Source organism: Pyxicephalus adspersus, chromosome 11, assembly GCF_032062135.1.
Source record: "Pyxicephalus adspersus chromosome 11, UCB_Pads_2.0, whole genome shotgun sequence".
Classification (NCBI taxonomy): domain Eukaryota; kingdom Metazoa; phylum Chordata; class Amphibia; order Anura; family Pyxicephalidae; genus Pyxicephalus; species Pyxicephalus adspersus.
This window is the reverse complement of record NC_092868.1, coordinates 2,180,402-2,197,352: the sequence shown is the minus strand read 5'-3', so window position 1 is coordinate 2,197,352 and position 16,951 is coordinate 2,180,402. Positions and strand designations below refer to the sequence as shown.

The 16,951-nt window shown below is 38.3% G+C and overlaps 1 protein-coding gene across 1 annotated transcript in view; it reads left to right on the top strand.

The window, feature by feature from the left end:
* The window catches only part of LOC140341185 (immunoglobulin superfamily member 21-like), a 158,747-nt gene that overhangs the window by 104,739 nt on the left and 37,057 nt on the right, over positions 1–16,951 (top strand). Inside the window, exon 3 of the mRNA XM_072426739.1 lies at positions 6,789–6,910. Within this exon, the coding sequence (XP_072282840.1) occupies positions 6,789–6,910 (122 nt within the window). The remainder of the gene's footprint in view (positions 1–6,788; positions 6,911–16,951) is intronic.

Sequence of the window (16,951 nt, the reverse complement as noted above, 5' to 3'; positions counted from 1 at the left end):
AGCTCAGTATCTATCTGTTCCACCACCAGATTCACTGTAGACCCTATCACAGTGATCCTCTGTGAATGAGATCCTATGACTCTAACCACAGCTGTTGCTTGCTTCCCGTAATCCCCCGAGGAAGCAAATGGGTAAAACGCGTCAGGAGACACTCTTCTTTTCTCACTCATATTTGAGCTACTAACTATACGTCATACAATTATATAGGAAACCTTTTTTTTCTCCCTCTGTAATAATCATTGTATTGTTAATCACCTATTTAATTGAAATGGTGGTCTAATGTTTTTTTATATACAACGTTTTTGTTCATTATCTATAATTATAATATTTTTGCCAACCATAAAGAAACCATTTTTTTCCCTCTTTTATTTGTTTCAATATTTTCCTGGGGTTTGGCTTAAACTAAACTTCTCAGACTAGCAACACACACTTTCCTAACTTACCGTCTCCAATAGTACATGCGAGAACTCCTGAATAGGAAACAGCTAGGTACCCTCAACTGTGTACAGTATAAAAGAGACCCTAACCCTAAACATCCCAGTATTCTTCATGCAATTGTCAGGTGGGTATGATGGTATGGGGCATCAGCACAGACACACAGAAGGTTGATTTTAGATAAATGCCAGTCAACCTGCGAGTGTGGCTTTAACTTCTGGTTGATATCCAGAATAAAATCACACACACAAAAAGAAAATACAAACTGTGCTAACAGAGCCTAAATACTAAAAGCTAGCGCATCCAACCACTCCAGGCCCCAAATCCTACATTATCGGTCTCATACCTCCTAATTATGCATCAGTTTCAGTTCCCACTTTTGCAATTAATGTTTTTCACTGATGTTATTATTACCAGCCTGATGATAAAAGTGCATATCGCCCACATTATACACAGCAATGGGCATCTGTCTGCCTAAATATTTCCTATTAAACCAGGCTGGAGCGTTGTGTAAAGAAATGGATGGAGCATTACGCTTAGTTAATCGGCTATCAATGAGCTGTCGTTGTCAGAGGCGATTGGTTAATTAATTAATTTGCGCCATCAGTTTTAATAAGTCTGATATGATGTTGCTCAAACACTAATTTCTAGTGGCTTACCATCTGTGCATGGTAAATAAGCACTTTTCTTATGGGTAGCTATGTGTGAGTTGTAATGTAATTATCATAGCTGCAGTCTACCTGTGGAATATAAATATATAGAAATGAGGAGGCTGTGTTTCTATCTCTATACCAGAGATGATTACAAACATTTGCCATGAATGTGTAAACTTCTCCAAACATGCAGGACAAACGCCGGCACTCTCTGTGTTTAGTTTGTTGTCAGTCACTATTAATGCCATTGTGTTTCCCCTCATGTGCTGAAATCATTAGAAGTATAAAAGTTGAGCAATGCGTCATTTTGACATTTTTAGCATAAATTTCCTACCAGAGCAAAAGTAGAGCTGCAAGGAAATTTGTGCTGACATTCTGCAGCCAGTTGAGGTGGAGCCGAACCTTTTTCATAAAGTCATCACTTGGTGCCAAAACCCAGATCTTCCAATATGATCCTGAAACCAAACCACAGTCACTGGAAACACCTTCATCACCAAGAATCAATTGAAACAAAAATGTCCAAAGCCATGCTTATCGTGTGACATGAAGGCGTCATTTTAGCAGAATGGGTTCCAGAAGGCACAACAGTGACCCAACATTATTATAAGGAAGACAAAGAGTCAGGAAAAGACGGCAGAAATGTGGGAAATGGTTTCATTCTTCATCAGGATCCTTCATCATGCTCCTTCTCACACAGCACTTTCTGTGACCGACAAACACATTACTACGCTGGAACATCCTCCATATTCACCAGATTTGGCACCTTGGGATTTTTTCCCTTTTTCCTAAATTGAAATTGGTGATTAAAGGAACTCGCTTTGAGTCAATTGATGCAGGAAAGAAAAAAACATCAAATATAGGAACCGATCTGCTCTACACCTTCCACCAGTGGGGAACAAGAGAACATCGGGGCTCAATTGTGAATGGAGATGATATTGAAGAAACAAACGAATTGTCATAGAAATAGTGTTTCAGATTATGTGCTTTTGGGAGTAGTTGATGGAACCTATTTTATTTAAACCTCAAATATGGAGGGTCTTTTACTCCTTATATATATTTACAGTGTCATCATACATCTCATAAATTGTGGATTCTTATGAGCTTAGCAATGGATGTAAAAAGATTGCAAAATAATATTCTGAATCACACAATAAAATACATATAGGAATGGCTGAAAAAAGAAGAAATGGAAGGTCATGGCCAAAACCTAATTTAAAACCTGTTAAATGTTGTAAGGGATTTGAAACTAAGAGTTTATGCTAGAAAACCCCAAAACATTGTAACTGAAGGAATTTTGCAAGGAGCAAATAAAGTCAGTATCAGACAATGGTGGAAAGTTTTGCAAAGTGCCTATGAAGATCATTTTCCTGGTAATACCCGGTTTATGGGGTTGTGGGTGTATTTACACTTTCCTCAGTACACCATTATAGCTATTGATATTTTTGTTAAATAAATATTTGAAAAGGCAAATTGTGCTTGTGTTTTTTTTATTCATGTATTATCACGTTTATCTGTAGTCACAGTTTGGGAAAATAGAAAGAATAAAGAGAAACTTTAAAGAGCATCAACAACAATTATTTTTTTTTAAATATGAAAATATCACTTTATTGATAACTTGTTAAAAATGTATACAAATTCAAAAAGTATGATGCTTCATGGATGTTTGTAACTACATAAGGTTTATAAAGCAACCTCGCACAGATTGAACAGGGTCACAAAGTTGGTAAATGCAATATATCCTATGGTTATCGTGAAGAATTTCATTGTAAACGTTTGGAGTAGGCTATTGTTCATCGGTATGTTTTATCAATTCGATTCGCAGAACTCCGTCTGCTTCTTCATGAACAATAATTATTCTATTAAATCTATATGTGATCTTTATTCCCTTTACACTTTCTATTCTTCACAATTATTTGTTATAATAGGATGACTTATTGAATTTCTTTTAGACTGTAGTCTCTGTCATTAAATATGTTGAAAAAGTCAATCATTGTCATGGGGTATAAATACCATATACTTTGCCACACAACTGGGTGAGTAAATATCTCAATACATAGGTTAAAGACCATGATAAATGTTACAATAACTTAAAAACAATAACAAAAAATGCAATCCCAAACTTTAAACTATTTCCTCATTAAAAAAAATAATACAGTATGTCAGTGACTAAAGCCACAGTTATCTATTAATGAAATTGTCACTTACATAATAAATTAGACATAAAACCCCAGCGTGCTACAGTTCAGCCACCCAATTCACTTTATTTCCTTGTTTCCTGTGATTAAACCTGCAGTCAGTGACTCAATACAAACATTATTGATCCCACGCTCAGTACATGCATCCTGCTCTTGTCTTTCCCCTCATTCAGGTGTTTTGTAATGAAAAATGACTGGAGGTAATACAATCTCCTGCTGCCCCCGTGATAACTTCATCTCTATGTTGTGTCACTGCCACATCATTATGAATGTGTTGGATCACACAGGGACTTCACACATCCTCCCCTGTCCTCATCGGTAAACACCACATAGTTCTAAACTTGCAGCTTGCACTGTATTAAGTTTGTGCATTTTGAATTCTTTGATCTGCAGCACTGCCTGCACTAAAAGGGTGCTAATCACTCCCAATTGCATGAAGACTGCTGAAATGAGACATGGACTTTATTTCCATTTTGGAACTTGTTTGGTGGGCAATGGAGCTCTGTGAGGTCAAGAAAATGGGTCGCATTGATTTTTTTTTTTAATTTAAAGTTTTATTAGGTAAGTACAACATTGGAAATAAACAAAATCTTCCACATACAATGTTTAAACTGAACAAACACAAAATCACTAATGGATACATGAGAAAAACAGAATAAAGAAGAAATACATCTTAATTATGTTTGTTCCATCAACCATTTCAACAGTTCCTAAATGTCTTATACCAGTCCTCTAGAGAGAAATAAAGATTCACTTAGTGTTAAAAGTATTGGATTAATTTGGACTCATTGGCATTGGATTCATCATCCATTGGACTCAGCCTGTATTTCTTGTTATATACAAAGTCATAGAACTACTAAAAAAACAAAAAATCAGTTGGGGATAATATGTGAAGGGTTGGGCTATGATTTCTTGATAGGAGAAGGGTAAGGAAAGAAAGCAAGGGGGAAGCTTGGATCATAATTTCTTCTGCCCTTGTGGTGGCAGTATATATCGCCTGAAGAATGGAGAGTCCACTTCGAGAGCAGTCAGATAGTCTAAAGAGTCACGGAACGTGGTCCAGTAGCACCACCTTTGTCTGGTAGATTCCTCAGTGCCATTTAGGGAGGCAGCGAGGTCTTCTATCAAATATAGTTCATTGAGCAATTCAAAGGGGACCCAGAATGACAACACATTGCTCTCGCCGCATCCACTAGTCAGATTAAAAGTGAATTGATGTAGAGCTTTCTTGTGTAATTATTGTGGTGTAAAAGAAGAAAAATCCATTCTCAAAGGGTGGATCGCATTGAAAAATAATAAATCTGGGCACCTCTGCTACAACAAAAACACAGATTGGAGAATTTCTCCCATAAAAATTATTAACTGAGCAACATGGAGAATATTTACTAAATTAGTGAGGAATTTAGTAATGACTCTCAGAAATTAAGTTTCTTTGTATTCTTGATTACAATTTAAAATGTCAAAATTTATGTTCTGTTGACAATGTTCAACAAAAACAATATTGTCCGTAGGTACACAGATAGCAATGCCCAACTAAACCCAAAATTGAAGAAGACAAATTTTCATAATATTTTGGTTGGTGTAAATTAATTATTGCAAATTAAACTGAACTTATTCATGTTGAATTTACCTGTTTACATATAAATCTATTAGAATTTCCTTGTTCAGTTTTGATTTTAGTTAGGTTGAAGCTAAATGTTTTAAAAAAAAAACGCAGAGATCAGCACCTGAAACATCTTCTCATAGAGTATTTTCACCCGCTGCTTTTGGAATCTCTGTATCCAGACTGCTCTATCTGGTTTTGCTGCGTCTCCCAGCAATATAATCCATGCTGTCTTTCCAATCAGCGCAGCGGACAAGAACATTTGTTACGGAAGCCAGTAACGCGGTCTCTATCACTCAGCAGAAAGTCCATCATTGTCTGTAATGTTCTGCTGTACCACAGCACATTATTCAGCCTTAATATGGCTCCTCTGTGCCATGCCGACTTACTTGAGTGCTGGATGTAATGATGTTTTTCTGCAGCTGATCATCTTGTAATGAAATCTCTACCCTGACACACTGGTGTGCACGGATTCCAAGTGCTAGGCCTGTATAAAATAATAGAAACCAGAAAGAATAGAAGTCCTGTAGAACCTGGAAGTCTGACTTTACTTAAAATATATCTGCAGCATTACATTCAGCTTTCCTTCTACTCATGTATTGACAAGCCTGGTAGAGGATGAAAATTGGCTTAAAGAAACTCAGTAATAGGTAGTTATTTGACCTTTAGGAGGCTATCAATGCAGCTGCGGCATGCTGCTGTTCTGTAAAGCAAATCTGAATCCTTTGAGTCGCCTCATGTGCATTTAAGTGCTGCAACACGCCAGGACCAATCTGGCTCAGTGAGCAAAGTTTTGCCATGAGTTTCTATTCTGACATCAGTTAGTAGTGACAGATGGATTTTTAGGAAATGCCTATTGTTTAACTGTCTTTACAAGCTCACGTGGGATTGAGGTCTCCTAATTTATTGTTCTATTGAGAGGTTAAGGTAGACCAATTTTATGTAGTTTGGAAATTAAACACATCTATGATTGAAGTTTTGGATTACATGGGCTAGGACGTATGGCACTTGGCAAGTGCACATACGTGTCATACCCACACATGTTTGAGTACCTTCACCCCTTTAACACTTCATCTTTTCTAGGTTGCATTTGCAAGCTAATCTTCTTTAAACAAAAATATTAGGTGGCTTTGGTGTGGCTAATAGGACACAAATGGCACGCTGAAAGTACACTAATAAAAGACCCTCACACTCAGGAATCCCAGATAACAAAAGGTGGAGTGACAAATGAGCCTTAACTTTTTGAATTCAAAGAATCACATGTATTAGAGCTTACCGAACCCAATCACTGCATCCGTCCTTGGCTGCTTCTTGCTGGAGGAAGCTCTGAACTAGAAGTTCACTCTTCTACTAGCCTAAATTCTTGGTGGGAGATCAGCTGGAATCTACCACAGCCTGCCACTGAATGCTGACAATTTGAGAGAGGTGGGGCTGCAGTTCTACCCATTTCTCGGAAGAAGCCTCCAGGTATGGTGGGGAGCCTCACCAAAACACAAGGCAAAAGCTCACAATACTGTATGGCTGTGTCCGGTGTCAGAGGTTGCCGTGCGTTTATTGCTTCCTAATGCCAGGAAACCGCTGCTTCTGGGGAGACTCTGCAATTCTTTTCTCGCAACGGCAGCCCCATAGAGAATGAATGGGGGTGGCAGTGAGCGATACTAGGAGGAGATCAGCAGCACTGAAATATAACGGGGAAAAAAGTTAAATGTCAATTAGTTACGGTTTACATCCACTTTAACACATCTGAAAAAATGTGTTGACAATTCATCATGTGACATCTTTGCTATCACATATTGGATTTCACCCTTAGCCGTGTATAGATAACCTTGTGTAATTATCAGCTGACACTAACAGCATGTTACAGTCATGTCTCATCTGACGACCCTGTTGTTCTCTTATCAGGTGACAGACGGGGGTACCATCAAGCAGAAAATCTTCACTTTCGATGCCATGTTCTCCACCAACTATTCTCAAATGGAGAATTATCGGAAGAGGGAAGACCTGCTGTACCAGTCCACTGTGCGGTGAGTTCACAACTATTCTTCCAAACTATTCTTGGGCGAGGCCAAGTTTAGCAGAATCCATAGGTGTTCCTAACCTGACGATATTTGAATACTTAAACTAAAATATTAATTTGCATTTCTTTTTTACATTTAAGGTTTTACATCGTATAAATAATATTGTACCTGTTTTTTTATATTGTATATTTTATATTCTTCCTAAACTTGTTTTTGCACTTAACAACTACAAAAGTTTGTCAGTGTTCTTCTGCAGGCTGATGGCTCTCAAATTATGTAAAATTATAAATTCAACTTTGGCATAAGGGACGTAAGCAGGAAGGGTTTGAGAATGGCGTAAGAATATCAAACTAGCTTCTGCTACATTTCATTATTTCTGGAGTGCTGATTGAAATTTCATCATTTCATGTCTTTGGTTTAGATGGTGAATAAGCCAAGTTCATCAAGACGGTTCAAAAATCTATTTAGAAAACAATTTCAAATATGTGAGATTAAACTATCCAGGGCACCCACATTGTAATAGGATTATTTTAAATAAATTAGCAGCTTATACCATTCTCAGCCACATTGGGCCTGATTTATGAAGGCTCCTCAAGGTTAGAGAGGATTCACTTTTATCTGTGAAACTGGGTGATCCAGCAAACCTGGAATGGATTGCCTCATTTGCTAGCAAATGTTTTGAATCTTGGACCAGATCCATTCCAGGTTTGTTGGATCCTCCAGCTTCACAGATGAAAATGTATCCTCTCCAGTCTTGGAGTGTTTTGATAAATCACGTCCATTGGGTTGGTTTACTAAAGAATTTTAGGCTGCAAAGAAAGATCCTTTTAGTTTGGTGAATGAAGTGAAGCTCTGCTGACTTCTGCCATCCAATCACATGCAAGTAAAACTAACCTACATTTCCTTGCATGTGATTGGGCATTCTTTGCAATGATGTGATTATTTAATTTGCTATGTGAACAACCTAAGCTCCTTAAGCAAATCAACCCCACTGGATGCTTACAAATGGCCCCAAATCTGCGAAGTGACATTTCATTTACTGTATTTTTCTCTGAAAATCCAACAAATAAAACTATCATCAAATGTTTTATTACTCTATGCCAGCCTGTCTTAAACTTTTGAAATGACTTCCAGATACTCAGGGAATCCCTGCTATAATTACTATATCCACAGCTCACAGTATATAAGTGTGGGGGTCAGTGGGAAGAATGTTTTTTTACATTACTTGGCCAGCGGGAAGAATGTCACCCTTACAGAGAGCCAAAAAGATCATTGGTGTCAGTCTGACCCGAGAGGCACAAACTGCTCAATGCTCAAGGAACCCCCAGCAACCTTTGGATGAACCCTGGTTAAGAAACACCACTCTATACAAAGTTATTTTTACTATATAACTATACAATCATAAAAATATCATTGCAAAATAAAATACAGTTTTGCTGTAAATCTGATACACGTCCTATGTACCTATGGAAACATCAGCTTATGTGTTTGTAGAATATATGCGCAGCTTTTAAATGCAAATAACCTGCGTTTAGCTTGTTGACGCTTAAATGTGCAGAGTTGTGAGAGCAAGTTTTTTTTTAAAACCTTTTAAAAATGATACGGCTTGTTGAAAGCCATGCATGATGATAATGATGGGTTATTTAGTTTGTTATTGAAGCATTTAAGAATTCCCCGATGTTGGGCTGTATGGTCAATTTGCTGCATGCATTGAAAGGACCAAGATACTCTGAGGTGGTATTGGAAGAAAACACGAAGATTGTATTAGAAAACAGAAAAAAATGAAAATGAGAATATTACCACTATGATTTCAGTTAAACGTTGGGATCGTCAATCAATACCGTCCTTTATTGTGCAGCCGCCGTTCAATAACTAAGGAGGGAGAAAGTGCTTGTCATGTATCATCAGCGCTTGGCTGACTGGACTTTGCTTTTACCTGTCAAAAATGCAGCCGTGTAGAGTGGGCCATTCTTATGGCTGATCCAACAAACTTGGCCAAGGTCACTGGGGAGCATGCACCACGCTCAATCCAAAGTCATTAACTTCACAGGCGACAGAGTGCTGTACAAAAAAAATTGTATTCCTTCTGTAAGGGAAAAGCACGGGCGATGAGAGCGCCATTAGTATACAGTTCCTTCGTTATACTGAGAGGGGGGGTGTGGAGATGAAAGGAAAGGAAAGATAAAAGTAATTTTTTTTTTGTGGTGGATCCTGAGGGTACACACAGACTATCTGCCGTCGTGAGGCAAATTTTATCATTTCAAAGATAAAAATACACTTATTGCATTCTCTGGAGCCATCCCAGCTCCATGTCATAATTGTGACATTATTTGATAAGCTCCGAGGATGGCATTGTCGCCATCCCGTGAGAAGCAAACGTTGAGCTGCTTTTTTTCTTTTGTGCACAACAATGATTTTTTACAGCTTTCTCAAATTCTCTTTTTAAAGGAAAAATTGTTTTGTCAGCTGGTCGCAGCATAAGGATCCCGACAAAGGGCACATTAGAAGACTTTGAAGTGTGAATATTCACTTTCTCTTATTATCCTGCAGACCATTGTTACCAGGAATGGGAGTCATGAGGATATCCCAAACTGATCTGTCAGCAAAACACAAATAGAAGGGAAATCTTCCAATGAAGACACCGTCCTGGTGATAACTGTCTAAAAGGCGACTTTCCTTCACTTTGGAGAGATTCCCCTTTATCTAAAGGCAGGACATAAGGCAAAGAAACCTAAAGGGGTTTTAAGCATTCCCTGCTCTAATAACATTTAGAAAGAAGTTTTTAGGTTTGCTTTAAAAGAAGAAATGAAGTGAGAAACAAAAAAAAATTATGAAAACATAGTCTGATTTGCGTTCCATCATAAGCTTTACAAAGGTCTTGTAGGCCTGTAGCAATGTCTGAAGACAGCAGCCTTCTGCAATCATCGTGTGCATTGAACTCTCACTTTGCATGCCATGTTTTCAGTACACTCAATTAAAGGTATAACAAGAGCATGGAAAGTTTCTTTCTGGTCCAGGCTATGCATATTTTTCAGAGAAATGTTGATAAGTGAAGTTGGATATCAGAATTACTTGAGATTAGGAGTTCTGAGAGATGTACATGGCACAGAGTAATGTATGGTTGTAGGTGTCTCTAACTATATTATATTGATTACAGCCCCTAGGAATATTTACTACAGATAAAAAATGGGAAAAAAAGGAAGACAGTAAGAGTTTTGTTTGCAAAGGTGTAGATATTTGTTTTTTTAAAATATTACATTCAGTGAATGAATTATCTCATAAGTAAATTGTCCAGGTTACAAAGAAACCATAATTATTATTCCCAAATTATACAACATTGTATCTTCTCTACTTTACCCTTATTAGTGCTTTGCATGACTCTTAATTCCCTGAGGAAGCCCATGGGGTGAAATGTGTCAAGATTCTACTTGCTTTCGAAAAATAACTGCATATGGAATAATTATTTTAGACCACCTACCAACTAATTGTTTTCCAGATATCCCAGAAAACTCCATGGTAACAGTGGATTTGGGATTAATATTTTTTTCCTTTGTAACTTTGACAATTTACTTATGAGATGATTTGTTCACTGTAATATTTAAACATACAGATATCTACACCTTTGCCAACAAAACCTCTACTGTCTTCCTTTCATCCCCATTTCTTCTCTAAAGTACATGTCACAGACGCTTAGTGTACTCATTGCCAAAACAATCAAACATTGCCAAAATGAGAAATCAAACCCTGCATTTGTAGCCCACATGACTTCCATGTCTTTCATTTGGAAAGGAGTGTATCTTGGAGAAATGATCTGCTTTTGGCTGTATCAGAATCAGGGTTGTCCCCCAAGCGGGATGATTCTGCCCCAGAACCAGCATTGATTTTGGGGTTGGTAGCATTTTACTCCAGAATTGAATAGGCTATGATCAGTAATATTTATGCTGACTGGTGCGGTTTGATCCAAATAATAACTTAGTGCACTTAGTTTCCAGAACTTACCTTAAGCTGCTGGATAAATCTGATTTCTCTATTACTGTAAAAGATAGGAAGCATCTGGTGAGCAGAATTGGAAACCCAAGGGCTGAAAGTTTCGTTCCTCAGCAATAAGTGCAGATTACTAACAAGTAACTTTTATAAAAAGAGGCTCCTTATATACAAGGTAGACAGGTAGCCTGTGTTTCCTATATGCATTGCAGGGCTTCTTTGTTTTGATTGAACTGAACTGTATTCATTTATATTAATGAGCCTCTTCATGTACAGGACACTAATGGCGGCAAACATTCTCTAGCAAATTTGGGATTCTGAGTTGCACCACATTAAAGAGAAGGTCAAGGAATAGAATGAGTTGCTTCTTTAGCTCTCACGTTGCGAGTGACCGGTCATCGAATATATCATTGCAGTGCAGGAAAACAGCTACCCGTGTATGACCAGCTTTGGAGCGGGCGCTCATGATGGCCGCTTAGCGGGAGGCTCTACGTGAATGGGATATTTGGAGACAATAGAGAAGCCAGAGAAGTAAGACAGAAATTAAAAGACAAGTAAATGTTGCATTAAGGCACGGAGCGACGGGTAATACTGGCAGCAATATCGCTAGATTGGAATGAAGAGAAAAGGGCTAAATTTACATTTAAATTGAGGTATTTAGAATTTCTTGCATTCCAGCAGAGAGGGGAAGCAGCGGGAGAGGTGGACATGGCGCGAGGAAGAGAGGAGAATGTAAGGTGAATGCAGAAAGGAAGAGGGGGCACTGTGCCAATCGGGTACAGGGAAGACGGGGGTTTTCATGGGTTACTATAACATACAAACATGTAAGCTGTGGCTGCACCCATAAATGAACACATAAACATACATCGCTCCATACAGAACTGGAGATAATAGCTTCTGTTCGCTTTTGCCATTGACGCAAGATAATTATCCATTTTCCACAAATGACTCCTGAAATAAGCAGCTGTTTTTTTTTTTTCAGACAATGTCTATCTTCCATGCACAATCAACAGATTTCCTTTACAATAACAAGAAGCAAGAAATACTGTGCAAATGTCCCTGAAAAATGTTCTACAAAATGGCCTAAAATACCTTTTCTTAAAATATTTACATTGTTTCATCTAACGATCATTACTCTAGAATGACTTTTCTGAGACTTTTGCTTTCCAGGTGAAAAAACAAAACGTGTGCAAAGTATTACATTTTGTTGTTTCCCAATGCTGTAATGGCCTGAATAGAAAAGCCTGACCCCTGCCAGCATGCTGTAGAGTAGGACCCTTGTGGTCTATGTGATACCAATAGTCTCAATGCAAATTCTTAAATTTTAGGAAATGTTATGTTCCCGCTGATTGGGGGACATAACTCTGACTTAGCAGGTGGAGTGTTGGATCCCTCAGCAGAACAGATGTCCCTATTTAGATCATTTCTTTGGGTAAATATGAATTGCAGACCTCTCCCCTCACTATATAAAGCAAAAACTAATAACTTTGGATACTATACTATCTGTACATCCTCATCTACCTGTAATGTGTTCCCAGCAGGTGAGCACACATGTGGATGCTGCTTCTTCCTCATTCTCCAGTCATAGGCTGGAGCAGAGGAAAGTGTGTGTGTGGATCACAAGACTAACTGAACATAATACAAACCCTTTTACAGATGTATTTTAATTGTGTATTTAACCTGTTTCGAGCCGGCATCATAACACAAGCTGGAATGATGTATGTGCAAGGCAGAGACCTGGCTATAATAGGAGATAGTTATTACTGGTTTCCATGTCACTGTGTGTCTGTATCAATAAATAATGTGTGCAGCCCCCCAAGCACGCTCCTGGCTGCCCTGAGCATCTTCTGACACTTACCCCAGGCAGGAGACAATGAGTACAAGGGTCTGTAGGATGCACAGCCCGTCCGCGGGTCTGACCCATTTTCTGTTCATTGCCCTGGGAATAGGGTAGCTGGGAATGCAGATTACTGTGAGAGTTTGATATTCCTGCACCTTCTGAATTGCTGCCCTCGATGCCTTTCTAGAATTTTAAAGCCAAGAATGAGTTCCCATTAGCGGGTGATTTAGCAACGGTCAGGGGTGCATGTGGTCAGTAATAGCCCTGCAATACTATATAGAGAAAAGGAAGGTGTAATGTCACACATCCTAATTTACATACAAAATATTTATACATAATGGATGCAATGAGTAGTTGTTTTCCCTATAATCAGAGTGGCTCAGAGCATACACGGCAATATTTCATTTTTCCTGTCCTTTGCGGAAAGGGTGGCAACATTAAAATGAACCTGGTGCTTTGTCATGGTTGAAAACAGGTTCACTTTAAATTAAAAACAAAAAATCAGAATCCCAGCCATCTGTAAGCATGCTATGCTCACCAAAACAAGAGAATATTTTTATCCCACTTTAATAAGGTAAAGTAGAGTTGCGATTTAGAGTTTGTTGCATCTTTATTGATGTTGTGTGATTGGTCCAGCAGCAGCAGAATTAGTGCAGTCTCCTCTCCTGGCTCCTCATTTCTTCAATATCCAGTAAAAATCTCATTATTTCTAATGTGTTGAAGTACTTGGCTAAAAAAAAAAAAATCAGTAAATGTCGTTATTTCCTCATTACTGGGAGTGATCTGGCAGTCGTTGTAACAGAAACAAAATGGGGTGCTGCTTGAAATATTTGGGATGCTTGTAGGAAAAGCGACATAACATAATTAGGACAATACTTTTAGAACTTGCATTTCTGCAGACTGTGTGCCAATGTCCTGCCTGCCTATTGGACTACTGGTGAATACCAATACAGAGAGAAGACTAGCCCTAGCCCAATGTCTTTCATCCATAGCCTGCAGAGCAAACACTGCCGCTGCAAGACTGATTGCAGCTAGTGTATAGGAACGTAAAGGCGAATGCCAGGCACTTGTATCAACAGAATTGTAATACAATTTCATGTCATGCATCACCCACCCAAACTCATTGAACCTGTGTTTGTTCACAGAGAGCATTACGACAGGTAAACACCACGATCATAAAAGAATACTGGAATTTATTCTTTCTAAAACAACATTTTCATTTTAATTAGAAGCTGCCGTGATTTCTAGGAAATTGACTAAACTTGAATGTACATGGGCAACCTGGAAATGTTCTATACAACATACAGAAAGTCCGGTGAACTTATTTAAACTGTGTAATTGGCCTAAAAATTATCTTATCCCTACAATAGGAGTTTTATCTTCGGTGAGATACTCCCAAAGGATTTCTACAAGGATCCATACACTGGGACTTTCCTCATTAAAACACCACGGGATCTATTTATAAAGTGGAGAATCGATTACTGGCATGGACCAGGGAATGTTTTGGTAAATGTCAGATTCACTGCTTTATAAATGAAGCCCCAAGAGATCACCAGATGGTTGAGTTCAGACCCTTTGATTTAGGAATCAGTTTAGAAAGAAGAGGGATAAACAAACATCAGTGTCTTCAAAACAGACAAAGCGAACCTGCAACAACCATTGTTTAAATGCTTGTAATGTACATAGAACATCAAAGATCACAGAGCAAGGGTGGGGTTGTTTGTTTCTCAACAAAAGTTGCCCAAATTAATATAATAATTTATATAATATAATACTTTTTTATCTTCTGCCTTTATACAAGATAAGGGTCAGGCAGCTCTGAATGTTGCAGAGTACATTTCTCACATACAGCCTGATTTATTAAAGCTCTCCAAGGCTGCAGAGGATACCCTTCCATCAGTGAAGCTGAGTGATCCAGAAAACCTGGAATAGATTTCTTCAAAGTCATTAGCTAGCAAATGTTTTGAATCCCGGACCAGATCCATTCCAGGTTTGCTGGATCACCAAGCTTAACTGATAGTGTGTATTCTCCATCCTTGGAGAGTTTCAATAAACCAGGCCCATAATGAGGAGCTGTCCTCTGATGCATTCTCTTGTGAACACAGCACAGTATGATAATGCTCCTATAAGGAAGAAACTATCAACATTTTAGCATAGCCTAATAATATAACGATAGTTTTTAATCAGATCCCACTGTTTAAACCCTTTTCTAGTCTGCCCATGTGATTGTCCCCAATTGTTGGTGTTTGCTCACAATCTATCATCAGATCAACAACAATCTTTTTTTTTTTTACCTACTATGTTAATAAAATGTGTTTCAGTTGTTAGCCAATCAATTCACCAGTAATAAAACCACTATCAATTGTGTTAGTCATTGTGTTATGTATTGTTAATTAGGTGTCGATGAATTATTAATTGTATTATCTATCTGTGCTAATGCTTGCAGCTTACTATCCGAATAAGCGGCTTTATCAGGTGCAAAACAGCTGTAAACATAACATTCAATCAGATTAATGCCGCCATCAAAGGTCACCGCACTCTTCCCTACAGTTATCGCAGAAGGCTAATTCTGTCTCTTAATAATTTATGTAGTCAAACTAATACTTGTCTCCAAAAATGTACAGCTTGGTTTTCGAGGAGTCTTGATAGCGCCATTTGTTATCATTCAACAAACCTCTTGAGTACAAGTGAAATCTTCATTAAACTTCATATGCGCAATATCTATCTGTACAAATTGTAGATGGGGAAATTCAAGGAAACGATTCCAGTACTTATGTACCTTCATTGTGTCTGCTTAGCTAACTTATATATTTCTTCATGCTAAACTCTACAGTCTACTACTCCCTATTTAATGTACATCACTGTGTAATATGTTGGCGCTATATAAATCCTGTTTAATAATAATAATAATACTCACCAACATTGGACGAGAGAAGATTGGAAAAACACTACCTGGTCTGATGAGTCTCCATTTCTGCTGTGACCTTCAAATGGTGGGGTCAGAATTTGGCATCAACAACAAGAAAGCATGGATCCATCCTGCCTTGTATTTGTAGTTCAGACTGGTGGTGATGTAATGGTGTAGGGGTTTTTTACTTGGCACACGTTGGGTTCTCTTGTACCTTCCTAAGAATCATTTCAATGCAACAGCCTACCTTAGTATTGACCATGTCCATCATTTTATGACCGCAATGTCTTCATCTTCTGGTGGCTACTTCCAGCAGGATAACGCGTCATGCCACAAAGCTCAAATCATTTCAGGTTTCCTGAACATGGAACATTACAATAAGTTAACTGTACTCAAATGTCCTCCACAGTCACCAGATCTCCATCCAATAGAGCATCTATTGGAACAAGAGATTCACATCATAGATGTACAGCAGATAAATCTGCAGCAACTGCATGATGTTATCATATCATTAACTGAAATCTCTGATGAATGTTCCCAGCACCTTGCTGAATCTTTGTCAAGGCAAAAGGGGTTCAACCCGGTACAACCAAGGCATATCTAATAAAGTGGCCATTGAGTTAATATTTAATTCACCGAAATTGTTATGCAAAATCAGTCAGACCAGTGGCAGTTGGACTCACAAACTCCACTGTGCGAGCTCCTTATTCATTTTTTTGGCTTTACAAAGTTATGTAAAGTACAGTCGGTAGCCAAGAAGACATTAGCTGCTTTGCAGCTGTTCAGCACATTCTAATAAGTTATTTCAGTAATGCCTAATCCACTTTTCTTTGTGATGTCCTCTTTTTTTTTCAGTAACAAATTGAATATACCCTTGCAATCTGTTTCACAGGCCCCTCCTCCTATTGCTGGTTATAATGGATGATGCACCGTTCTGTCCGCTATAGGCGACTATTCTAATCATATCATGGAACAAGTGACAAGCTGACTTCATTAAAGCAACCTGACTGAATATATGTGACATTTGCCGTCATTTCCCGCTATATCTGCCCCAGATTCTAAAAGCCGATTACGTTTTCTTCTGCTTTCATTTGACACTTGCTTGGAGACTTATGGGACCAACCGTCAAAATATTTCAGAAAAAAAAAAATGAATAAATGGATAAAATTCTTCACAGGATGAATCAAAGGATGCAAAGATCTATCAGGATGGGCTTTTGTTTTTGCAGAGTCCTTGCTCTGTTGTCTGTTCCACGTTTCGGACGCTGTGTGGCACAGTTACGTCTTATTATTGGACTCGGATTAGAAGGCAAAGA